Source organism: Bolinopsis microptera, chromosome 3, assembly GCF_026151205.1.
Source record: "Bolinopsis microptera isolate Bmic1 chromosome 3, MBARI_Bmic_1.0, whole genome shotgun sequence".
Taxonomy (NCBI): Eukaryota; Metazoa; Ctenophora; class Tentaculata; order Lobata; family Bolinopsidae; genus Bolinopsis; species Bolinopsis microptera.
Window position 1 is genome coordinate 3,559,992 of NC_087074.1, and position 26,526 is coordinate 3,586,517.

Sequence of the window (26,526 nt, forward strand, 5' to 3'; positions counted from 1 at the left end):
GCAGAACGATACAAATCTTTTATCAACTAATTTAGTATCCCCTCCATTGTTCAAGATTAGTCACTAATTAAAGCCGAATCACCGCGTGGAACTCTCGCGGAACCGCATTTAATGCAGATGTCTATGTTACCTAAATTAGAACGTATACCACCGACCCGGCCAGTGCACCGGCCGGGTCGGTGGTATACGTTCTAATTTAGGTAACATAGACAGGTTAAGATACCATGGTATATTAACCTCTAAATCTTTAGTGCGTTAGTAAAACTAAACAGAGTCGCTGTGGCCAAGGAAATTGAAAATTGTAGTTTGTAATGGCGTAGTTAAGCCACACTGTGAGTATAAAGACTACAATAACTTGTTTCCTAACCCCGTGCTTCCTGCCATTTTCGTAGACTGTTTGAGAAGTTTCCACACATTTTACTGTCATATTTAGACGTTCGCAACGTCGCTGTATTGGGGTAATAGGCCAAGTTCGCTTCTAAACGGCAGTGTAAATCTATTCGGATGACCAGTAACGCAGTTCCAAAGCCTTATTTTCGCAGTTCAGTTAATATTCAGTTGTGCGAATGTTCGTTTTCGAACCATCTAGCTCAATGCTCAAACTTGGACTGACCTATATTTGCAGCATAGCAAACTATTTCGTCATGGTTGATGCAGCTGTGCAGTTTGCGCGGCTGTTTGGTCATAATTAAACCTGGTTATAAACTTTAATCATTGTTGGTTTCGCAATTACTTCCAGTCCAGAGTTCTACGTGGTTTGTTCTTAATAAGTTAATTTGGCTTCTTATTTATTAACGTTGGGAGTTAGAGCCAAAAGCAAATTGTTACGGAGACCATCACAACGTTTTAGCGACTATTCGGCTTTGACTTCGAAGAGCAAATTTTGTTTAATAAATAGTGAACTGAGGCCGCCAGATCTTTGACTTGATTTCCCTCTCCGACGCAAATCTACGGAGAATAGTCGAAATTATTTTAGCCATTAGCCAACTGAACGTCATACAACGTCATACAACGTCTATATAACGGCAACCGTTGTCTGGATACGCTCGTGGACCCTCCTTGTGGTCGACCTTGTCGTGCTGAAAGGAATCTTGATAATCATATCAAAATACCTTGTAAGTTGTAGTTGCTTAGTTGTAAGATACGTGGCCGATATCTCGATATGGTAATATTGGGATCTGATTGGTGGTTTATTAACAATGGCAACCCTGACAAAGACAAATCTACGAAGCTCGACCACCATCTTAATACTACAATACAACTTCAGAAATACACTCGCTATACATATGATACAGCACTAGCTTTATTCTGTAGGCCAGAGTATTGTATAGCTGGATAGTTAGCGTGCACTTCCGATAAATGAAACTGTCCAAGAGTTTGAGAGTTTGAGAGTTTGGGTTCTGTCTAGAGTTTGAGAGTTTGAGAGTTTGGGTTCTGTCTAGAGTTTGAGAGTTTGAGAGTTTGGGTTCTGCCTAGAGTTTGGGTTCTCATGCCTATAGTTTGGGTTCTGCCTAGAGTTTGGGAGTTTGGGTTCTGCCTAAAGTTTGGGTTCTGCCAAGAGTTTGGGAGTTTGGGTTCTGCCTAGAGTTTGAGAGTTTAGGTTCTGGTGAGATACGTATTTGTAGGGAGAATGCTGACTTTTACCCTTTTACTTACTAAGTTACTACAGAGATATTGACTTTGATTCATCCATTAAAGTACCTCATTAGTCGTTATGTTATTACCTTGTTACTCTGTTCATAAGATGCTTCAGATATCTCCTGTTTATCGTTTACCATTTTACTGCCTCGATATTACCAGTTAACCATTTTGGAACAATAACTTCGGGTTACATTTAAATATCTGAGTATCTACTCTGCGAGTATGATTAGTATGATTGTACAGTAGCTTATTGGTATCGTTTATTGGGTTCTTTGATCTTCAGACATTGATATTAGGTTCAGTCATTTTGACTTTATGATATACTCCAGTAGCAGAGAGGAGTTCAGTGTGCACTTCGATGTACAGAGTTTTTTGCTACTGGATATGGATGAATAAGTCATTGGTAACTCAAATCACCGAGGGCCGCATGTTGTGTCGCTAGTCCCAACCCTGTGGAGCCACGCCCATATTTCATATCAGGTGCGTATATGGGAAATATGTATCTCAGCTTCTGAAGGTCTTAGAGACTCAAACTTGAGTTTAAAGTGACCGCAAAGCACATGTTTATATTGGTACTATGAAGGTCACGAAAGCAATAGTAATAGTTCAGCATCAATGTTTGACTTTGTTCTTGTTATAATCTTTCTAAATTTGTTTACCGGCCTGATCATTTTTAATTTCAGTGTAAATTTGATAATAATAACAACGATTTGTGCAATAAATATTACCAAAACTAAACTCGCTTTTAAGAGCAGAATGGAAATGTTACACATAGTTCTAGCAATCCTGGTGACGATCCCCACTTTCCTCCTATTTATCGTATCTATCCTGTACTTCCACTATGGTATTGACGGCTGGGACGACATGATCCGCGAGTTTAACATCCTCAAGTTCAAATTCTCCTTCGGTTGGTCTCAAGTCAGAATCCAGCGTCGAAAAGTTAACTACATAAAGACTTGGAAACATTCGGTAGACAAGTTTGGAGATTTGGTGTTCTTGGAAAAGGGAAGATCGACTTATACTTATAACGAGGTAAATTGCAATTTTTATAGGATATCCTGATCAATGGCACTTCATATCAAATAGACATTAGACATTACACAAGCTTAAGTCATTTCGGATACAAAGCACAATTCCATTTTTGGCCAGGTAGCGCAGTTGGTTAGAGCGCCAGCTTTGCAATCGTGAGGTTGCGAGTTCGAATCCCGCTGTCTGCCTGGTCGTGGGGTGAGCGTCGTTGACGTTCAGCTAAGGATCCTAAGTGGTCTATGCAGCCCCCCGGTCTACTCAGCCGAATACTCGAGAATCGGGTGTGAGGGTTAAATGAGGAGCTGCCCATTGCAGCAAAGTCTCTGGAGAAGAAAGTATGGTACACACTACCTTAACCGTCACTGGCCGAGTGAATCCTTCAGCTTCCTGTAATTGGCTGGTTACACTTGTGTAACAATGTGGCTGTTGGAATACTCCGAAGTAAAATAAGTGTGAGATTTTTAAAAACCTAGTTAAGATTAAATTCTAACAACATAATTCCAAGATCCCATGACATATCTAATAAGAATCATCAGAAGTCATGATCTTAATTAATTTATCAGCGCAACTTCAATCATCACTGTGATAACAACTCGAAAAAGTTCCACAAATGTAAGTAGATATTTCCAACAACAACTTTACCCAGATAGACGATCTGAGTAATGGTGTTGGCAAGTTCCTTTACGAGAAGGGTGTAGCGGATGGTAGTGTGGTGGGGATCATGATGACGAACAGTGTGGAATTTATAGTGTCCTGGCTGGCTATCATTAAACTTGGAGGTCGGCCAGCCCTCTTTAATACCAATCTCAGGTAAATCTAGCATGGCCCTCTTTAATACCAATCTCAGGTAAATCTAGCAGCCCTCTTTAATACCAATCTCAGGTAAATCTAGCAGCCCTCTTTAATACCAATCTCAGGTAAATCTAGCAGCCCTCTTTAATACCAATCTCAGGTAAATCTAGCAGCCCTCTTTAATACCAATCTCAGGTAAATCTAGCAGCCCTCTTTAATACCAATCTCTGGTAAATCTAGCAGCCCTCTTTAATACCAATCTCTGGTAAATCTAGCAGCCCTCTTTAATACCAATCTCAGGTAAATCTAGCAGCCCTCTTTAATACCAATCTCAGGTAAATCTAGCAGCCCTCTTTAATACCAATCTCAGGTAAATCTAGCAGCCCTCTTTAATACCAATCTCTGGTAAATCTAGCAGCCCTCTTTAATACCAATCTCTGGTAAATCTAGCAGCCCTCTTTAATACCAATCTCAGGTAAATCTAGCAGCCCTCTTTAATACCAATCTCTGGTAAATCTAGCAGCCCTCTTTAATACCAATCTCAGGTAAATCTAGCAGCCCTCTTTAATACCAATCTCTGGTAAATCTAGCAGCCCTCTTTAATACCAATCTCTGGTAAATCTAGCAGCCCTCTTTAATACCAATCTCAGGTAAATCTAGCAGCCCTCTTTAATACCAATCTCAGGTAAATCTAGCAGCCCTCTTTAATACCAATCTCTGGTAAATCTAGCAGCCCTCTTTAATACCAATCTCTGGTAAATCTAGCAGCCCTCTTTAATACCAATCTCAGGTAAATCTAGCAGCCCTCTTTAATACCAATCTCAGGTAAATCAAGCAGCTTGGAGGTCGAGTATAGCGGCCGAGATGGCTCACCAAAATTTTCACTGAAAATTTTGAATTAAAAAATTAATTATACAATTAATCGCAAAACAAAAACGATTTTGAATTTGATTTGTAAAATGATTTTAAAATTTAAATAAAAAACGATTTTCATATTGAAATTGAAAACGATTCTCATTTTTAAAACGATTTTGAGTTTGATTTTGAAAACGATATTGATTTTGATTTTGATTTTGAAAACGATATTGGTTTTGATTTTAAAAACAATATTGATTTTGATTTTAAAAACGATATTGATTTTGATTTTGAAAACGATATTGATTTTGATTTCGAAAACGATATTGATTTTGATTTTGAAAACCATTTTGATTTTGAAAATGTTTTTTTTTTTTTCCCCCGGTGGCGGCCGAAATGGCTCAGCTAGCTAATTAGCCGTATGGGATTTATGTTCCGGGGTATTTGGAACAGGTTTAGGGGTTTAAATAGTTAGTACCCGTCCCAAACCATCAGAAAAATCAAGTTTCGACCTCCCAACCCACTCAGGCCACTCCCAGAGGCCACGTTCATCCCAAAATAGCTGAAATCCAGGTCGAATCAAGATAGTTAGATGGGCGTGGATCCCATACGGCTAATTAGCTAGCTGAGCCATCTCGGCCGCCACCGGGAAAAAAAAATTTCAAAATCAAAATGGTTTTCAAAATCAAAATGGTTTTCAAAATCAAAATCAATATCGTTTTCAAAATCAAAATCAATATCGTTTTCAAAATCAAAATCAATATCGTTTTTAAAATCAAAATCAATATCGTTTTTAAAATCAAAACCAATATCGTTTTCAAAATCAAAATCAAAATCAATATCGTTTTCAAAATCAAACTCAAAATCGTTTTAAAAATGAGAATCGTTTTCAATTTCAATATGAAAATCTTATATTTGATCCTTCGAACAGCTGTTGAGCAATGAAACGCAAACATAATCTTAGCAATATGAAAATCGTTTTTTATTTAAATTTTAAAATCATTTTACAAATCAAATTCAAAATCGTTTTTGTTTTGCGATTAATTGTATAATTAATTTTTTAATTCAAAATTTTCAGTGAAAATTTTGGTGAGCCATCTCGGCCGCCATAGTCGAGGTAAATACTTACTTTTCCTTATAAAAAACTTAATCATGAATAGAATTTATAAAATTATAGTCGCACATTGTCAAAAATACGTGTAACAAGAAAAGGCAAAAATTGACCCAACAGTTGTTTGTCCCAGAGGAACATCAATGGTGCACTGTCTCCGGTCTTTAACTGACTGCAACTACCTGCTGCTAAACGTGGAAGCAAAAGCTCAGCTCGACAGAGAAACACCTATAGATTTCAAGCTGTTGCGAATAACTGTTTTCCTGGCGGACTTATGGTCGAAGGACATTGGAAACACCATTATTGGAGAAAGAGTTATGAGCATGATGAAGATGATTTCTGATGAGGAAGCACCGGGCAAATGGGCTGGAGATAATAAAGGTAAGTTTTTGAGAAAACTTTGAGGATTTTGTCATTTTGATAGAGCTTCAATAATTTGATAGATCTTTCTCTCAGTTTGACATTTACTCGATTCTTAAATTCAATCTATGACGAATACCCCATTTTCAGCGCATGACGCAATAGTTGGATACTTGTTTACGAGTGGTACCACGGGTTTCCCAAAAGCTGTTCCGATGGCATTCAACAGACTTTGGTCTGTACTTCAAGTGGCTCTGATAAACAGGTGGTTATTATTCATTCTCCTCGTGTTTTACATTTTCAAATGATTGTTTGAAAAGCATCCGAAGTATCTGAAGTATTTAAAATACTGAGTATTCTGATTATTCTGAGTATTCTGATTATTCTGAGTATTTTGATGAATTTTGCTCTGAAGTCTGAAGCTGATAAATTATGAGACATTGCTGATGCTCCAGACCTTCTGGTTCCTTATAATCAGAGCCTCATGGACGTCAGACTAAAGTTACTAACTGAACATACTAGTATGTAATTTCCGAGATCAACTTCTGATTGGTGCACTTACTATAACTCAATTTCAGGTACAACATTACACAGGATGATAAAATGTTTTCCTCCCTACCTCTTTATCACTCAACAGCTCTCTGTATTGGTCTCCATATTACAATTTTGGTAAGTTTCAAATCGTTAAATAATGAATAAAACCCAGGTTGTAGATACTATGCTCGCACAACAGGCCAGGGTATGCGTGCAGTTTACACGTACATGCCTCATATTATCGTACCAACGTGGATCAGAATTTAGAGTGGCTTATTAACTGACTCCGCGATTTAGCAGTACGACTATTGGCCGCTTTTACTAAGTTTTGGTTCTTAGTAAGGCTCTCCGTTATCTTTCAGAAAAATCGTTTAGTAATTTAGCGATCGCTAACTTTTCTGCAGTAACCGTAAGAATCATTTTCAGAGTGGAGGCCGCTACATCATCAAGGAAAAGTTTTCAGTTCAAACATTTTGGAGTGACTTAAGGGCGCACGAAGCCACAATCTTTCTCTACGTCGGGGAAATGTGCCGATTTTTACTCAACCGAAAAACATCATTTCAACCAAAAGTGGAATACCAAACTAGGCTAGCCTTAGGAAATGGCTTAGGAAAAGACATTTATACTCCCTTCAAGGAAACGTTCAAGATACCTCAAATAGCTGAGTTTTATGGACAGACGGAATGTTTAGCTTTTCTTGGATCAGTGCTGAACAAACCAGGGTCACTGGGGTACATTCCTAAAATAAAGCTCGGTCCCCAGCCATACAGGTAACGAACGATCTCCAACAAACGGGATCGGCCAAAATAAGTCCTTTTAAATGAAGTTATTAAATTTAAACTAATTGATACTTTAATAAGTTTAATATTATAAATTGCATCGAATTACGACCAATGTTCAGATGCTGCACAATTACCTTCATCACACAGACATGGTTTAATGTGATCTTTGAGTCGTTTGCTGGAATTGTATACCAGTTTGCAGATCCACATGGCGCGATGGGCGGCTATTTTACATTATTAGCTGTTATCGTTATAACGGTTAGGTCAATAAATATCAGGTCAATTTATTATTATCATCGCCTCCGTAGCTCAGTGGTTAGAGCACTGGTCTTGTAAACCAGGGGTCATGAGTTCAATTCTCATCGGAGGCTGATTCAGTGACCTAGTCACCTTTTGGAGTGATTCGAAGAGAATCTTGTGAAGAGCAGTTTGTTAATGTTGCTTGGATTTGCCATCATCGCCTCCGTAGCTCAGTGGTTAGAGCACTGGTCTTGTAAACCAGGGGTCATGAGTTCAATTCTCATCGGAGGCTGATCATCAAGACGTGATCTAGTCACCTTTTGGAGTGATTTAATACCATATTGACTTACTTGACTTAAGGTGGCTTCAGCGTCCGAGTATTGATGCGCTGTCTCCATAGAACTCTATCCGCCATAAGTCCGCCCATTTCTCCAGTGTCGTTGAGACCCGTATCAGCTCGTAGGCTATCAACATAAGTCATCATGGCTGGTCTTCCCCTACTCCGCACCCCATGAGTTGGTTCCCAGAGTAGCAAGCGGTTTGCGACTAGTTCTGGGTGCCGGTGGATATGGCCTGCTAGTCGCATCCTGCGCTCTTGGATCTTCATGGTTGCTCTCGGTAGGTTGCCATAAACTTCTTTGTTGGTTTTGCGCTGCTTCCAATCCACATTTAGTGCCATCCTTAGCATTTTAGTGTAGCAGCCATCAATGCGTTTCTTCAATCGTTGCTCTGTCAACGTCCACGTCTCAGAACCATAAAGAAGTATTGACTCCACAGTAGCAACAAATAGACGGATCTTTAGTCCTCTTCTAAGGTCAGACTTCCACATCTTCTTTAGCTTGTGGCAGGCTGCCCAAGACTTAGCTTTTCTGACCCGCAGGTCCCTCTCTGTTGTTGCTATCCATGCTCCAAGGTAAACAAAGCCTGTCACATTTTCCAGCTGGTTTCCAGAACAGCTATTAAGACTACTCGCCTCCTCTGTCATGTTCAGAGTCATGAACTTAGTTTTAGTGTCGTTCGTGGCTAGCCCAACACCCAGTGCTGCTTTCTGAAGCCTGTCCAGGAGTAGTTTTGCCCCTTCAATGGTATCAGTGATAAGGGAAACATCATCTGCAAACTCGACGTCTGCGATCTTCTCGGCACCAATCCTTCTACTCCGTGCAGGCCTGAGAGTGAACCCAGAGTATATAATTTTTTAATTCGCAGGGTGATACAATGTGATACAGAGACATTGCAACCAAAGCGAGACTACCCTACAGGCCTCTGTAAGCTCTGCAACATGAATCAAGCTGGACTTCTCATTGTTAAATCTGAAAACTTCGGTAACAGTAAGTAAAATCAAAATCTCCATCCGCTGAAAATACCAAAGCCAATAATGAATCCAAGTCATATTGTGTGTCCTTTTCAATGATCTGTTATAACTATTTTTTACTTTTATTCAGGAACAATATACCACAAGAGTAATCAAGATGTGAGATTTCTGTCTGACGTGGAAAAGAAAGGAGATGAGTTTATCAATACTGGAGATCTAGTGATGATTGGAACGGACAGATCTTATTACTTCGTCGACAGGCTAGGAGACACTTTCAGGTTTGTGGGTCAATCTAGTTCTACAATCCAGTGTTGCTTATTGATTATTGTTATTGGGTGCACGATTTTTTTTCAAACTAATCTACAAACGTATAAATTTGCTTTTATATTTTGTTTATAGCATACTTCTATAACATTCACCATTTAACACGTGGTTACCCAATCAGATGGAAAGGAGAGAATGTGGCGACCCAAGAAGTGGCGTCCTGTATCAACAAACTCGCCTCCGTTCACGAAGCTTGCGTTTACGGAGTCACTATACCCGGTAAGTTATTACGGAGAGTTATCAGTTTAACAGTAATGTTATTAATTTAAGCAGTTAGCTAACATGCCCGGTATTGAGAAATGAAATAAAGTTTTTGGTTTGCTCAGATTTCAATATTGAGAGAAATCATAGGATGGAAAATCAAAGTCAATTTAATGTTTCACTTTAAAAACTTGTGTCCTGTCATGTCGTGAATCCTTCTGCTTCTTCTTTATATCTCGTGAGTATGACGTTATGCTCATCCTAACTAAATTAATGTTCACGAATTTTGGAATATTAGATTTATCTGTGAAAGGAATTACTATTAGCCTAGGATTATGATCCCTCAAATTAAATTTTAAGTCAAAGACTTGACAGCTAAAATAAATATACTATCAAGGTCACTCAAAGTCTGAGAAACCATGCATTTGCTTTTCGCAATAAAACTGTATTTGAGGCTCAATATCCGATACCCCCAGGACATAATGGTAGAGCAGGTATGGCAGCGATAGTTGTAGATTCAGAGGACACCTTCTCCCTTGAAGCACTGTACGAAACTCTTTCTAGCAACTTGCCGAGTTACGCTGTCCCTATCTTCGTCAGGTAATTCCTCAGTATTCCGTTCTTTATCTTAGAATATTCTTAACCTCATTATGCTTACGATATCCATGACCAAATGTACTACGGATTTCGTCATTTTAAAGATTTAAATCCCCTGTAATAATGACTGCCACTAAAATGCTAACCATATCTTTCTATTCCCTATCAGGATGGTTCACTCACTGGAGACGACCGCGACCTTCAAGTATAAAACAAATCAACTGAAGCAGGACAACTACGACATGAGCGTGATATCAGGAAACCTTTATCTTGTTAACCATAGCCAGAGGACGTACGAAATAATGACTCTTGAAACCAATGATCTGATTAAGAAAGGAGAAATAAAACTGAATTGAAGTTTAGAACTCTAGGTGCACGAACACATGTGCTCTTAAGCATGGAGTGGAATATGAAGCATTAATAAGACAGTTTGATACAAATTAACCATATCATCTGCATGTCCAGATAGTTATACATAATATGAAACTTTGAAATTTCAAATTATTTCCACAATAAATTTGTTGGTATTTTTCATGGTAACGTATTTTGTAAACTTCTGCGAGTTAATTGTGTTGATTTTAATTATTCCAATATGACTGGTGAAACAGTTGCATAGATTTTAAATACTTTTAAAATCTTCATTTGTCTAAAACACAGATTAGGATGCAACGCAGAAACTATCGGACTACGATGAATGGGGACTTGCGACCCCATGGTAACATTGAAATATATTGACTCTGTTACATCGTTTCCTCAGTAAATGTAATACTAATATATTTGTAGTGTTGTATTTGTAATTAGTTTACAAATATATTGGGAGAGTTTGATCTCCAAAACCCTAATTCTTCTTTCATAGACCAAATTACGTTCAATCCTGTTTAATCCCATTTAGTTTGAGCAGATAGTTGGACAACAACATTTCAATGACGTGTACAGCAATTTGTCAAAAGTAGACTGCTGTCTACGGTAGCACTTTCAGAATTGAGAGCATCTCTTAAAATACAAAACAAATAGCATATCATCAGTCAATACATGCCAGCGCTGTCCACAGGAACACGTCCCACAAAATATATTCTAATATTGGTAAACGTTATATTACTCCTCAAAGGCTAACAAACATAGCATTTACATAACACTTACATGCCAATTCATGGCACGGACAGATCAATGATAACAGTGCTGGGGCGCAGCACTCACTAGGCACCGACAGGTTTCACACCGCCAGGATTAGTTCATTAGGATGTCTTTGTGTTGTTCCCTTTACTTCCTACTCAGATTGTAGACATCTTTTGAACTGTGTTTTAACCTTTTGCCCCGCCGATGAACAGATAGAATGTGAACACAAGTTGGTGACCGCCTGGTGACCGCGTGGTGACCACGTGGACAAGGATGTTATTATTTGTGACAGCTGTTTTGCTTTGTAAAATGTTGACCAGTCATTTAATTTGATGGCATTATTAATTATTCGGCGTACCAACTTCAATTTAAACCAAATTCGATTTCAGTATTATTAATCAATGATCCATTGTTGCGGTTTAATGGGTTATTTAACTTAATAGCATTTTTAGATGCCACTTTCTGCTTGACATGATTATGGCGAATATGAGCATAAGTTATTCAATGTATATTATACAAGCTATGCGGCATGCAGCATTTTTTGGAATTGGTGAACCTTACCAATGAACCGATCAGGAGTTTTTGAGTATACATTTAAGCGTGGCAGACACGACGTCTTTCTCTTTGACATTTGACAGCCGCTTTGCTTTGGAAAATGATGGGGGAAATTGGTAGATCACCGACCGGCTATAAGCCGGTTATAAGCCGGCTATAAACCGGCTTATAGCCGGCTACAATTTTTATAGCCGGCTATAAGCCGGCTTATAGCCGGTTAGTAGCCGCTTACATTTGTTGTTGAGCGACGGCTATTAGCCGGTTATAAGCCGGCTATTAGCCGTTTTTGGTATCGGCTATAAGAAATTCAGTGAAAACGGCTATTAGCCGGTTATAAGCCGGCTATTAGCCGTTTAGGTATCGAAAGTGGTTATAAGCCGGCTATAAGCCGGTTATAAGATATTAACTCAACTTCATCGTACTGAACGATAGTCAGGAGCCGGCTATAAGATATTAACTTAACTTCATCGTACTGAACTGAGTTAATATCTTATAACCGGCTTATAACCACTTTCGATACCTAAACGGCTAATAGCCGGCTTATAACCGGCTAATAGCCGTTTTCACTGAATTTCTTATAGCCGGCTCCTGACTATCGTTCAGTACGATGTAGTTGAGTTAATATCTTATAACCGGCTTATAGCCGGCTTATAGCCGGCTTATAACCACTTTTAATACCAAAACGGCTAATAGCAGGCTTATAACCGGCTAATAGCCGTCGCTCAACAACAAATGTAAGCGGCTACTAACCGGCTATAAGCCGGCTTATAGCCGGCTATAAAAATTGTAGCCGGCTATAAGCCGACTTGTAGCCGGTTAGTAGCCGGCTTATAGCCGGTCGGTGATCTACCAACTGGCCAATGATGGAGAGTCATGTTATTGATTGATGGTATGTTCGATCATACACGTTGCGAAATAGTTTTCAAAGCGACATTTAATATGTCACTATCACTGACCAGTTTTATAGTTTTCTAGAGAATGTAAATTAATATAATGTTTAGGCTTCACCTATCTCGTCAAGATTTTATCACCATTGAGTACCCTTTATATGGTGGGTTTGTGGTTCTTCCGGCTCCTCCTTGATAGACAAGAGACTACTAGTGGGGTTAGTTTAGTGGTCTGTGCTTGTAAAATAAACCGCGTCTTAAGGCCGTTACCATATTTTAGTCAGTTGATATTTTAAATGTAACTTGTGGGCACCATCTTTATGCTTTCATCATCAATGTAATCATCGAAAATGAAAGCTCTATAGGCTCCAAAGTGGTCACCATGATTGTATGTATAATTTGATTTCGTTCCGGATCTCTTTATCTATAGTTAAAAATATCTCTGTGTAGATATTTTATTACAACATGCAATTCTGACCTCATATCAACCGAGTGACAGGGGTGATTTTTTTTCAGTTGAAATCCTTATTTTTGCTGAAAACGATACTTGATTTTTGTTCTTCACATTTCAGTGATTCCTACGTTGTGTTGAATCGTGCATCGACCAACTTTTCTCTAATCTGATATTTATTCTAAGTTTGTGCCGATTCTAGTTTTTAATTAGAATAACAATAACTTCGAACTATTCCAAACTTGGCCAAGTTTCACGAATTTAAGATAATTGTGCTAAATTTAGGCCTCTTAGTGGATGAGTCATTTCTCAATTTTAAGCTGCCAGTCAGTGGTTGGTACTCAATTCTTTAATTAAATGCTGGGTTGACAATTGACCTATTATATGCAGCTTAGAGTAAGTCGCGTTATAACCACTTAGGTTGAAGTCTCTAGCTTCCCGTTTCAACCGGCAAATACAAATTATTAGATGAGGGAAACGAGGGAAAGTGTGCAGTTTGAAATGAATGAAGACAAAGTATTGTTGGGCTTTAAGAATTATTATTTCGATAAGATTTTGATATTCTTGATGAGCATGAAAATCATATTCGTCTTTTAACAAAAGACTAACTGTTACTATATTATGTAGTTACTAACTGTTACTATAGTTACTAACTGTTACTATAGTTACTAACTGTTACTTATAGTAGTCTTCTAGAAAATTGTAGTATTTGATTTTACTTCTAGATCCATAAATTCGTGCGGCTTTATTATCGTAGTATTTAGTATTGCGAATTTATATATTCATTTTAAGTAGCTGAGTAGGATTTTAAGTATATAATTATTGTGTAATAGGTTTATCTGACTCCTTGCGATCAGTCCAAATCAAGGAGAACCTTTTATAACATTCCTGAAATTCACTCTTGCAACCTATAATAACTTAATAACCTACTATCAGGCCAATTAAACCAACGTTATAATACACTTTAATTGTTTAATACTTTAATACTGTTACAGTAGTCAATACTGAGTAACTCAACGTAATTCCAAAGGAGACACACAGTCACCAGGCTAATCTCAATCATGATGGTAATCCAGTTAGAAAATCAATAATATGACTTCATTCGAACAAAGTCTATTCCTTATTTGCCTCTCGTGGATGTTCAAGATAGGATATGGTGATGCGAGTAAGTTTGATTTTTGTATACAAAAACTTGTCATCAATGCTTATATTTCATACCAGTTTGTATATCGAAAATACATGAAATGTACTAAACATTTATAGTAATAAATTAAATCCTCCAGCAATTTACGGAGTCAGTAGAACAAGTGTGGCTGGAAATCCAGGCAGAGTAGATTGTCAACTGAAAAGTATTACAACCGAACCAAATCAATACATTTGGAAACTTGGAGACCAGATCTTACAAACTGGTTCTGACTACACTATTGAAGTGAAGCCCTTGTTCTTCGGTACTCAAGACATTGTTTTGTACATAGATAGTTCTCCTGCTGTAGATACGAGCTACACTTGTATAGCTGACTGGGGAGGAGATAATACCGTATCTACAACTGCTCTACTTGATATAATCAGTAAGTTTACTCGCAAGGGGGCAAAAATATTCTCAAATCATTTACGTCATTTACGAGACAATTATAAAACCTGGCATGTGATTTTTTATTTTGTTTATGTATGCAGGTGTCACTCCGATTAACGTAGTCGTGGAGCAAGGTCAGACAGCAACCAACGTTGTTCTATCCTGTGTGGTATCTGGATGGGCAACAGACCTCAATAAGTGTAATCAGGTATCTTGGGTGGACATAGGACAAGATTATTCTCCTGCTCCAATCTATACTGGAAACTATCAGGCTGAACTCACCATCCCTTCTTCTACAGTGGATATAACTTATACTTGTAGATGTGATCGATCTGTGGTGGATAACATCGACGTCCCTGTTTATCTGGACTTTATAGGTAATAAAATCAATGCAGAATTTTGGCAAACCAGATCGAATAAAAAATTGTTTGATTACCTTTTCGGCGTTAAATATTGACATAATTTCTGGGTAAATTTAGGGATGACGTTAGAGGACAGATACGTTGTGATGAGTGCAGACATTGAAGTAACCTGTAGTATATCCCAACTCTTGAACACTGTATCTGTTCAATGGAGGGATTCAGATGGACAAGTCATCAGTGACGATGATTATTATTCGACAAATCAAGGAAGTAAAGATGAAAGTGGTAACCAGTATTCTATTCTTACAATATCAGCTTCAAAGCTGCAAGCCCTTGGTTCAACTTCTGTCACGTATTCCTGTCAAGTTCTATCTGGAGACCAGACAGTTGCAATCACAAAAACCATGACTTTAACCCTCTATGACTTTGGTTAGCAACTCTAGTTTGAAAGACAATTTCTTTCAAGATCAGGATTCAATTCATAATGTTGGAAGTCATGCAAATCCCTAATGATCTTAAATGTAGAGGGCTACTAAATAAACGCCGAACAATTTGTAAATTATATTTCAATCCACAAGAGTATACAATTCATCATTTAAAAATGATAAATTTTCTCATAAACAGTAGGAGTAAGTCGAACAAGTCAAGCTGGAAATCCAGGCAGAGTAGATTGTCAACTGAAAAGTATATCAACTGAACCCAATCAATACATTTGGAAACTGGGAGACCAGGTCTTACATACTGGTTCTGACTATACTATTGAAGTGAAGCCCTTGTTCTTTGGCACTCAAGACGTAGTTCTGTACATAGATAGTTCTCCTGCTGTAGATACGAGCTACACTTGTATAGCTGACTGGGGAGGAGACAACACCGTATCTACAACTGCTCTACTTGATATAATCAGTACGTACGAACTGAGGATGGAGTTTTAAGGAAAGTTCAATACCTTCTTTTAAGAATCATCCGATAGTTTTGATACGTTTATTAATCTACCACAAATTCATTTGATCAATTTATATAAACCCATCAGGTGTAACTTCATTAAATGTGATTCGGGAACAAAATGATCAGCCTAGAAGTGGTCAGGAAGCAACTAATGCTGTTCTCTCCTGTGTGGTATCTGGATGGGCAACAGATCTCAATAAGTGTAATCAGGTATCTTGGGTGGACATAGGACAAGATTATTCTCCTGCTCCAATCTATACTGGAAACTATCAGGCTGAACTCACCATCCCCTCTTCTACAGTGGATATAACTTATACTTGTAGATGTGATCGATCTGTAGTCAGTGATATTGAAGTTTTGGTGTCACTGGACCTAATAGGTAAACAACACGCCAAAAAAGTCCATGAGCAAATTTAGGGTGCTTCTGGATAATCTTATAATCAGAAGTGATTGCTGCAGCGAAAATATTCCGTTCGCGTTTACAACCAATAATAATCAAAAAGAATCACAACAAATACGTAAAGAAATATATGAAATAACTTTCAGTGGTTACGTTAGAGGACAGATATGCAGTCATGAGTGCAGATATTGAAATCACCTGCAGTATATCACAACTCCTTAACACTGTCTCTGTTCAATGGAAGGATACAAATGGACAAGTTATTAATGATGATACTTACTACTCCACAAATCAAGGAAGTAAAGATGAAAGTGGTAACCAGTATTCTACTCTCACAATATCAGCTTCAAAGCTACAAGCTCTTGGTTCTTCAGTCACATATTCCTGTTTCGTGTCATCTGGAGACGACTCATCTGCCATCACAAAAACCATGACTCTAACTATTTACGATTTCAGTAAGTAATTTTGCAATAATTTTAACCATATAACTAGAAACAAAGACTGTAAAGTATGAACGGTGAAAATTACACTTTTATGTTGTGGACCGGCCTGAAGTATCAGCCAATGTTTACTCAAAAATATATATAATAAGTGTTATCAATTCAAAGTCAAAAACTCACACAAGATTAGATATTATTGAAACGATTAAAATGGAGCTTATCGAGCAAAACATAGCTGAGCACAGATAAAGTTGCCTTTAGGATTGTAAAGTTGAAATTATCGTATTAATGCACTTTTGGAGTTGTTTGAGTGGAAACAGGCGCATAGCTACAGCTAGCTCGCTATTCCAAAATTCAAGCAAGCGACAAAACAAATCAACAGGTGGTGTAAGTCGCACGACTGTGGCGGGAAGTAGGGGACGAGTGGACTGTCAGATAAAAAGTATTTCTACTGCACCCACCCATTACATCTGGAAACTTGGAGAACAGGTGTTACAAACTGGGTCTGACTACACTATTGAAGTGGGTGCCATGTTTTTTGGATCACAAACCACTATCCTGTACATAGAAAATTGTCCTACTGTAGATACGAGCTACACTTGTATAGCTGACTGGGGAGGAGATGACACAGTATCTACAACTGCTCTACTTGATATCATCAGTAAGTTCATCAAGGGGGAAAAATGTTCACAAATAATTTACTTCATTTACGAGACAATTATAAAACCTGACATGTGATTTTTTATTTTGTTTATGTATGCAGGTGTCACTCCGATTAACGTAGTCATGGAGCAAGGTCAGACAGCAACTAATGTTGTTCTATCCTGTGTGGTATCTGGATGGGCAACAGACCTCAATAAGTGTAATCAGGTATCTTGGGTGGACATAGGACAAGATTATTCTCCTGCTCCAATCTATACTGGAAACTATCAGGCTGAACTCACCATCCCCTCTTCTACAGTGGATATCATTTATACTTGTAGATGTGATCGATCTGTGGTGGATAACATTAATGTCCTTGTTTACTTGGATTTCATAGGTAAGTTGAACAAATTTCGAAAGAGGTTATTCAATGAATATCCATAGAAAAAGCAGGAACATAATATAAATAAAATTTTAGTGAACTATTAAAGATTTATTTCAGATGTAACCGTAGAGGACAGATACGAAATAATGAGTGGAGACATTGAACTTACCTGCACTATAACCCAACTCCTAAATACGGTTGTTGTTCAATGGGGAGATTCTGAAGGAAATGTCATCAGTAATGATGATTATTATACGACAAATCAAGGGAGCAAAGATGAAAGTGGTAACCAGTATTCTACTCTTACAATATCAGCTTCAAAGCTACAGGCTCTTGGTTCAACTTCTGTCACGTATTCCTGTCAAGTTCTATCTGGAGACCAGACGGTTGCGATCACAAAGACAATGACTTTAACTCTTTACGATTTCAGTAAGCAATTTTGCAATAATTTAAACTACACCACTAGAAATAAAGACTAAAAGGCATAAATAAGCGTAACAGTCCTTAGAATATTCATTTGATGCAATTAGATATAGGACCACAAAAATTCACGAAACTTCAAAATAATGCCCAGGTGGTGTAAGCCGCACGACTGTGGCGGGAAGTAGGGGACGAGTGGACTGTCAGATAAAAAGTATCTCTACTGCACCCACCCAATACATCTGGAAACTTGGAGAACAGGTGTTACAAACTGGGTCTGACTACACTATTGAAGTGGGTGCCATGTTTTTTGGATCACAAACCACTATCCTGTACATAGAAAATTGTCCTACTGTAGATACGAGCTACACTTGTATAGCTGACTGGGGAGGAGATAACACCGTATCTACCACTTCACTACTTGATATCATCAGTAAGTTTACTTAAGCAAATATATCCCCTCCGAATCCTTTAAAATAGTGGTTTTAAATTCCTGAGCATTTGATTACGTTTATAACGGGAACTTTGAATGCCACATTAGTCATACTAAACCCAATCCAGGTGTGACTCCGATAAATAATATAATGGAACAAGGTCAGACAGCAACCAATGTTGTTCTCTCCTGTGTGGTATCTGGATGGGCAACAGACCTCAATAAGTGTAATCAGGTATCTTGGGTAGACATAGGACAATATTATTCTCCTGCTCCAATCTATACTGGAAACTATCAGGCTGAACTCACCATTCCCTCTTCTACAGTGGATATCATTTATACTTGTAGATGTGATCGATCTGTGGTGGATAACATTAATATCCTTGTTTACTTGGATTTCATAGGTAAGTTGAAGAAATTTCGAAAGAGGTTATTCAATGAATATCCATAGAAAAAGCAGGAACATAATATAAATAAAATTTTAGTGAACTATTAAAGATTTATTTCAGATGTAACCGTAGAGGACAGATACGAAATAATAAGTGGAGACATTGAACTTACCTGCAATATAACCCAACTCCTAAATACGGTTGTTGTTCAATGGGGAGATTCTGAAGGAAATGTCATCAGTAATGATGATTATTATACGACAAATCAAGGAAATAAAGATGAAAGTGGTAACCAGTATTCTACTCTTACAATATCAGATTCTAAACTGAAGGCTCTTGGTTCATCTTCTTTTACGTATTCCTGTCAAGTTCTATCTGGAGACCAGACGGTTGCGATCACAAAGACAATGACTTTAACTCTTTACGATTTCAGTAAGTAATTTTGCAATAATTTAAACTACACCACTAGAAATAAAGACTTAAAACTATAAATAAGCGTATCAGTCCTTAGAATATTCATTTGATTCGATTAGATATAGGACCACAAAAATTCACGAAACTTCAAAATAATGCCCAGGTGGTGTAAGCCGCACGACTGTGGCGGGAAGTAGGGGACGAGTGGACTGTCAGATAAAAAGTATTTCTACTGCACCCACCCAATACATCTGGAAACTTGGAGAACAGGTGTTACAAACTGGGTCTGACTACACTATTGAAGTGGGTGCCATGTTTTTTGGATCACAAACCACTATCCTGTACATAGAAAATTGTCCTACTGTAGATACGAGCTACACTTGTATAGCTGACTGGGGAGGAGATGACACAGTATCTACAACTGCTCTACTTGATATCATCAGTAAGTTCATCAAGGGGGAAAAATGTTCACAAATAATTTACTTCATTTACGAGACAATTATAAAACCTGACATGTGATTTTTTATTTTGTTTATGTATGCAGGTGTCACTCCGATTAACGTAGTCATGGAGCAAGGTCAGACAGCAACTAATGTTGTTCTATCCTGTGTGGTATCTGGATGGGCAACAGACCTCAATAAGTGTAATCAGGTATCTTGGGTGGACATAGGACAAGATTATTCTCCTGCTCCAATCTATACTGGAAACTACCAGGCTGAACTCACCATCCCCTCTTCTACAGTGGATATAACTTATACTTGTAGATGTGATCGATCTGTGGTGGATAACATTGATGTACTTGTTTACTTGGATTTCATAGGTAAGACGAAAAATAAGGCGAAATTACCAAAATGTATCTGAATGTTTGAAACTGGTTTTGTCCATGATGTAAGGAACTGTCCAGTATACATTTTAATAATAATTGATATGATCAACTGAACATGATTTCAGCGGTTACGTTAGAGGACAGATATGCAGTCATGAGTGCAGATATTGAAATCACCTGCAGTATATCACAACTCCTTAACACTGTCTCTGTTCAATGGTCGGATTCAGATGGACATGTTATTAGTGATGATACTAACTACTCCACAAATCAAGGGAGTAAAGATGAAAGTGGTACCCAGTATTCTACTCTAACAATATCAGCTCAAAGACTGCAGGCTCTTGGTTCTTCAGCGACATATTCCTGTCGGGTGCTCTCGGAAGACGAAACAGTTGTGATCACAAAACCGATGACTTTGTCTATCTATGCTTTCAGTAAATATATCGCTTATGTTTATTTTAGGTTTTTCTATTTATGTGGATGTTGGATATGACGTTCAAGCTAATTATAATTTCATACCTTCCTGTACTCAGAGAGTCCAGGCGTTAATAAACATTCCCATAGGTGCTACGATTACTCCTGCCACAGCAGAGGTGTACACAACAGATGACCATGTGATCAGCTGCTTATTGGAAAACATTCCTGAACAAATAACTGGTGTACAATGGAGCCCAGCTACACAAACATCTGATGAATATAATCTAGAGGATGGAAATCATAGTGGAACTTCTCAAACATCAACGCTCACAGTATCGAGCACAAAGCTGAAAATATTACTGTCTTCCAGCGCCTCTTATTCTTTACCTGTAAGGTAACCCTTGGGTCCTCAAACTCACAATTTACAGCCACACAAACAATTACTATCTATAATCCGACTGTAGCATTGACCGGACCTACAGCGGTTACGAATATAGTGCCGGCCACTTTAACCTGTACTTTATCTGGGATCTTTATATCAAGCACTGTTACGTGGTCCGGAGGAGACCTTCCTAGCTCGGGGATATCCGTCTCTACAACGACATTTACTCTTTCAAGTGGGTCTTACAACGGTGCGAGGAATGTTCAAACTCATACCCTTACTATATCTGCAGAAGCTCTGAGTAACCTAGGTTCCAGTACCATCTTCACATGCTCCTTGACACCAGGGAACACTCCTGTCACTGACCAACACTCCCTCTTAATACTCTATCCTGAGGTAACTCTACAACCAATATTCAGTTCCGAGCTAGCTGCTGGAAACTCCTTTACTCTAACCTGTAAAGGAACTGGAGTCGATCCAAACCTCATGACAGTAACTTCTTTTTGGACGCACGATGATGAGAATGTTAGCCCTGGTTTGATCACTACTACCACTGTCACAGCCACTGTGGTCGAGGCAACATTGGAGTTCGCAAACATGCAAAGCTTATTATCAGGCGAATACAAATGTGGGATTAATTATGGTGGCGGGATAATATACAGTGACCCAACTTCAGTATCAATTCCAGGTATACTTTACTTCCCCACTTCATCTTTGGTTGTCGAGGGACAAACCCTGACAATATCTATCGTTACGGTTACCCTATCATCAGCTAAGACGATTAATTGGTACAAGAACACCTTACCCTTGGATCTGAGCGATTCTTCTCTAACAGTAACATCAGCAGAAACAACGGAGGGATCGGATAAGAAGACTACCTCTACATTGGTGTGGACTGATGTTGCTGCTAGTCACCAAGGCGCAACTCTACGTGTCGAGATATCCACTGATCAGTATTTCCTGAAGAGCGATATTGCGCTTGTTAACGTTCTACAAGTTTACACACACCCTAAGATTACAAGCTTCTAAGAGGTGTAGGTACGTACATATACTGTTCGTTTGAAGGACCACCCCAACCCTCAATTGTGTGGCTGGCTCACTCCTCTCCCACTTCATCAGGGACTGAAGTGTTAGACGGAATGGTGAGGCTAACTTCCCTCAACCCTACCTCCACTTCAACTGTTTACCAAAGTAGACTTACTGTAAATGCAGACGAAACTACAACAGATCTGTACCGAAGTTGTCGAGCTGCTTATCCGTCATCTAACGGCAAGAATGTGTTCACCGGCGGAACACTTTTCACTAAAGTAGCTCGATTATTTCCTATTGGTATCATCTCACTCACCGGATCCAATACTGTCAGTGCTGGAGAATCCGCAATCTTAACAGCAAAAGCAGATTATCCACCCGAACCACAGTTTGAGTGGAAGTTTAATGAGAAAATAATTGACCTCGACTTGGCTGCAGGAAAAAGGGTTTCCAGTACCGTGTTTGAATACGTGTTTACAAAAGTGGACATGCAAGTTCAGGATAGTGGGTTTTATAGTGTGCTTGCCAGTTACAATGACTATGGCTCATCAACATTCGAACCAATATCTGTTGAAGTAGTAAACACATGTCCACAACTAACAGCTCCAAATAACGGTGGTATCACGTGCAACCCTGTGTCCTACTCAGCAGACACGTCAGCCTCGTGTGCAGTAACCTGCAACACTGGGTACCATCTGCAAACCACAAAATCAGTTTACACTTGTACCAACGGTATCTGGGATCACCAATCCGTCACTAACCCCTCCAGCAAAGTTAGCAAGTGTTTAAGAACGGTAAACCCTACCTCTTTCTCCGTTACAGTTTCAGTCAGTTACAAATTACCGTGGTTAGCTTCCTGTTCGGATTACTACGGGGACTACCTCCGTCTCTCATTCCCTTATCTTCTAGCAGCAGCTCCTCTTTCGTGTGTATCTGACGGTGACTGCTATCTCAATAATAACTATTTCTATTATGAGACCTCGACTGCTGCTTGCTTTACAACTGGAGATAGCATCTGGTTGAAGGGGCAATATATCCAGAACACAAACACCAACAATGACAGACGAAACGAAGTGTTCACGCAGATTTCAGAGTATTTGGAATCAACCACCTTCGATCCGTTTACGCTGATGAGTGCTGCAGACTGTGTTGATTCCTGTGGGTGTTGCATCAAGGACACTTGTATAAAAGCCCCGAACACAGGTCATTTCCCAGCTAAAATGCTCATCAAATAGAAGGAAGCGATCATCTGATAACCAACCCGACTTTTCTAAAATTCAAATCGGGAGTCTGGGGAGTACAGGTCAGATAACAAAACAACAGGAAATGTCATGCAGTGCTGGCTCAGTTCCAGAACAAGGCAGTTGTCTGGTATGTGTTGAGGGGACCTACCAGTCAGGTGACCAGTGTGTTGAATGTCCGATTGGTTCCTACCAGGACCAACCGGGTTCTACTTCTGCAAACTTTGTCCTTTCAGAACATTCGAGACCCACTCTGCATCGTGTGATCAGTATTGCGAGCTGAGTGATGTTGTATTTGGAACAAGCGATCCACTTGCTGGAGCTATCGTTCGAATTGGGGATAGTGTAAGTATTATTTGTAACGATGGATACCAGTTTGGAGGTAAGAGACGCGTAGTGAAATCATTGAAAAGCTGCAGAAACCAGCCTTCGTGCACAAGAATTAAAATAAGTACAAAAACACTGAACGTACTGAATGGTGAACCACTCGATCTTACTTGCAGAATCACTACTGCTGCATCTCCTGAACAGTGTGTCTTCTACAGAGAATCCCAGCAAGTCAATACTCCGACCTCCGTCAGGTTTGAGGAAGGACTTTTCAGGTGCGACACGACTGTTCCTTCAGTGCAGAGAGCTGACGAAGGGTCCTATTCCTGTGCTGTGTACTTTGACGATGGACATGAATTCAGTAATAGTATAAACATAACAGTTATGGAATTAAGATTTGATTCCACTGACACGATGTTAAAAGAAGGAACTAACCATTATATCCTATGCGAAGCAACAGTCCCTTCTGATTCTGCAGTTGTAATCTCTTGGACTAAGAACGGACAGTCAGTGGGTGAGCGCCTGACTTCCACCTCCACTTCAACCATGGCTATCTTCAACCTGGGGAAGGTTACATTGTCGGACCAGGGGGACTATCAGTGTCTGGCCACCTATCTTGGTATCGGCACTATCGTGTCAGAGCCTTCCCTACTAACAGTGCTAGGGTTTTGGGAGAAGTTAACGGATGTGGCGGTTATGAAGGGCACCTCTGCAACACTAACCTGTATTCCTACATTTGGTGAAGTTAGTTGGAGTCTCAACAATATCCCTCTTCCAATAACCGCCACATCTCTTGAAATCGTATCTGTGAGCGAAGAAAACAATGGGACATACAAATGTGAAGCTAGATATGATAAAGATACCATTAATTCTACAGCAACAGTCACTGTATCCACTGAAGGCATTATCCAGCATCCAGAAGACAACACAATACGGTCGGGAGAGGAAACCACGGTCACGTGTGCTACAAATGTGGATGCGACCTTCACATGGTTCTTAAACAATATTAAAGTTTCCTCTGGCGTCAGCAGCACTGAAAGCAGTTCCACCCTGGTGATCTTCAATCTTCAGAGTAGGTCCAGTGTGCAATGCGTGGTAAATACAAGTGACGGGTCTATGTACCCTTCTAACGTCGCTGCGATGAATGTCATTGGTTTCATATCTTCCCCCGGACACAAAGCAATACCCCTGAGTGGGGTAGCTACTCTTCACTGCTCTCTCCCGGGAGAAGGATTGAAGCAGCTCATGTGGTTGAGATTAGATGATAACAATCCCATTCCAGATAGCTGGGTTGAAACTTTTATTACTGGATACACAGCAACCAGTTCTATGAAGACCACTGCTGAGGGTAACTACTTCTGTAAGGCGCTGTTTGAAGGGAACATTACTATTGAATCAGAAATGGGAGCTGTCACTACAGTTCTCATCACTATCTCCAGTCCACCTGTCACTCTCGGAGAGGATACAACTCTTACATGTTCAATTGTAGGAGCTGCTATACCTAACACTGTTTACTATACAAGAGATGGAGAACTAATCTACAAAGATCATAGTTCTGACCGTGAAACACATGACGGCATCTTTAACAGCTATCTAAAGATACCCTCTATAAGCTTAGCTGAGGTGGGGGAGTACCGGTGTGTGGCGTTTCTCACATCTGATCTCACCATGTACAGATCAGATCCCAGCTTAATCCTTATGGTAGGGTTTGTGGATTTGGTAACTAATGTCGTGTTGAGACGGGGTTACAGAGGGGGTTTCACGTTTAGTGTCAGATACAGAGACCATCTGGAGGTGTCGTGTGAGCTGTCTGAAGGTGATGTGCACCTGGAATCAAGTGATGTGGTTGGTGATGTGATCCACTACCGAGCGGAGGTAATGAATGTTAAATACGAGGTTAGAGAAGTTCAGTATAGTTGTAGCGCTGACTATGGACCTGATATCCTATTCAAATCTCACAAAAGCAAGCTCTACTTTATTAATGAACCTAAACTAAAGGTGGGAAGTTCGAATGTCCTAGTTGGTGATACTGCAGTGATATCTTTAACTGCTGAGTACATTTTCAGAACACCTTCTGTTTACTGGGAAGTTAATGGATTAACTAATCTTCAATTCAATGATTCCGATTCCGGAGGAATGTTTACGAGTGTGCTACAGTTAAAGGTGACACAAGATATTCAAGTTGAGGCTACAGTAGAGCACAAAGATGTAGGCAGTGACTCTTTGCTCACGACCGTTGTTAAAGTTGTTGGTGTTACCGGAATCACCGGACCAGAAGCAGCTTATCTTGGTGACTCCTGTAATCTTACATGTAGCGTTGTAACCATTAGTGATGAAACCCTGGTCACGTGGTATCACCAAGATAAAGAGCTCATGCCACATATTACTAAGCATTCCAACTACCTGTTATTGTCAGTTGTCGTCATATCAAATCTTACAAAGGAAGATTTTGGAATTTACGAGTGTAAAGCTAGAATTTCAGACGAGAAAACCTCCGCAAGAACGTTTAACCTCAGAAAAACTGATAATTGTAAAGTGCCAGTGATTGATAAAGCCATATTGAATACAACCGTAAAGACAATGTCTCACTTGAGTAAGATAAGTGCAGCATGTGGCCCTGAAATGTTTGTCTTGAGGTGTAAAAATGGTGCCTGGGATAGATCCCTTACACAATGTCCGGGTTGGAAGAAAAATACTTGGTTGATCATAACCTCTGCGATTGCTGCTTTTGTGGTTATTCTCATCGCGAGTTTTAGTATTTTCTTTTACAAGAAACTACTAAAAGAGGTAGTTTCAGTTAATCCACCTAACACTTCAATGCAGTCCGAACAGTGGACCAACAACATTAGCGGTTCTGCTGTCATAAACAACTCCAGTGCTGATAAATCTGTTTTAGATAACGTTATCAGCAGGGAGTCGTGAAGCAAGTTGTGAATACCTTACGAGACATATTTATATGGTACGAAATTTGGGGATTTTTGGAAAAAATGGGAAAAAATCCCCATATTTTCGTACAGAATTTCTGAAATTTCGTACTGAATTACTTTATTTCTGAAAAAAAATCCCCATATTTTCGTTCCCCCATAATTTCGATCCCCGCTAATTATGATCCAC

At 39.2% G+C, this 26,526-nt stretch overlaps 1 protein-coding gene and 2 non-coding genes across 3 annotated transcripts; all 3 read left to right on the forward strand.

Moving 5' to 3' along the window:
• The first annotated feature begins 2,391 nt into the window (after window positions 1-2,391).
• On the forward strand, window positions 2,392-10,618 carry LOC134812536 (long-chain fatty acid transport protein 4-like). The gene is made up of 11 exons (XM_063820020.1): window positions 2,392-2,673; window positions 3,317-3,480; window positions 5,562-5,809; window positions 5,939-6,053; window positions 6,367-6,457; window positions 6,749-7,092; window positions 8,551-8,672; window positions 8,787-8,934; window positions 9,102-9,199; window positions 9,658-9,781; window positions 9,948-10,618. The coding sequence occupies exons 1-11, from the start codon at window positions 2,398-2,400 to the stop codon at window positions 10,132-10,134; spliced, it is 1,917 nt and encodes a 638-aa protein (XP_063676090.1). The 5' UTR covers window positions 2,392-2,397; the 3' UTR covers window positions 10,135-10,618.
• Window positions 7,403-7,475, forward strand: Trnat-ugu (transfer RNA threonine (anticodon UGU)). The gene has a single exon. It is a non-coding gene; the product is annotated as a tRNA-Thr (tRNA).
• Trnat-ugu (transfer RNA threonine (anticodon UGU)) lies at window positions 7,564-7,636 on the forward strand. Its single transcript has one exon. It is a non-coding gene; the product is annotated as a tRNA-Thr (tRNA).
• Window positions 10,619-26,526: the final 15,908 nt, after the last annotated feature.

Coding starts and splice junctions, on each gene's coding strand:
- LOC134812536 (XM_063820020.1), top strand. CDS start 2,398: ATGGAAATGTTACACATAGTTCTAGCAATCCTGGTGACGATCCCCACT. Junction 3,481..5,561: donor CTCTTTAATACCAATCTCAG/GTAAATCTAGCA, acceptor TGTTTGTCCCAG/AGGAACATCAATGGTGCACT. Junction 5,810..5,938: donor ATGGGCTGGAGATAATAAAG/GTAAGTTTTTGA, acceptor CCCCATTTTCAG/CGCATGACGCAATAGTTGGA.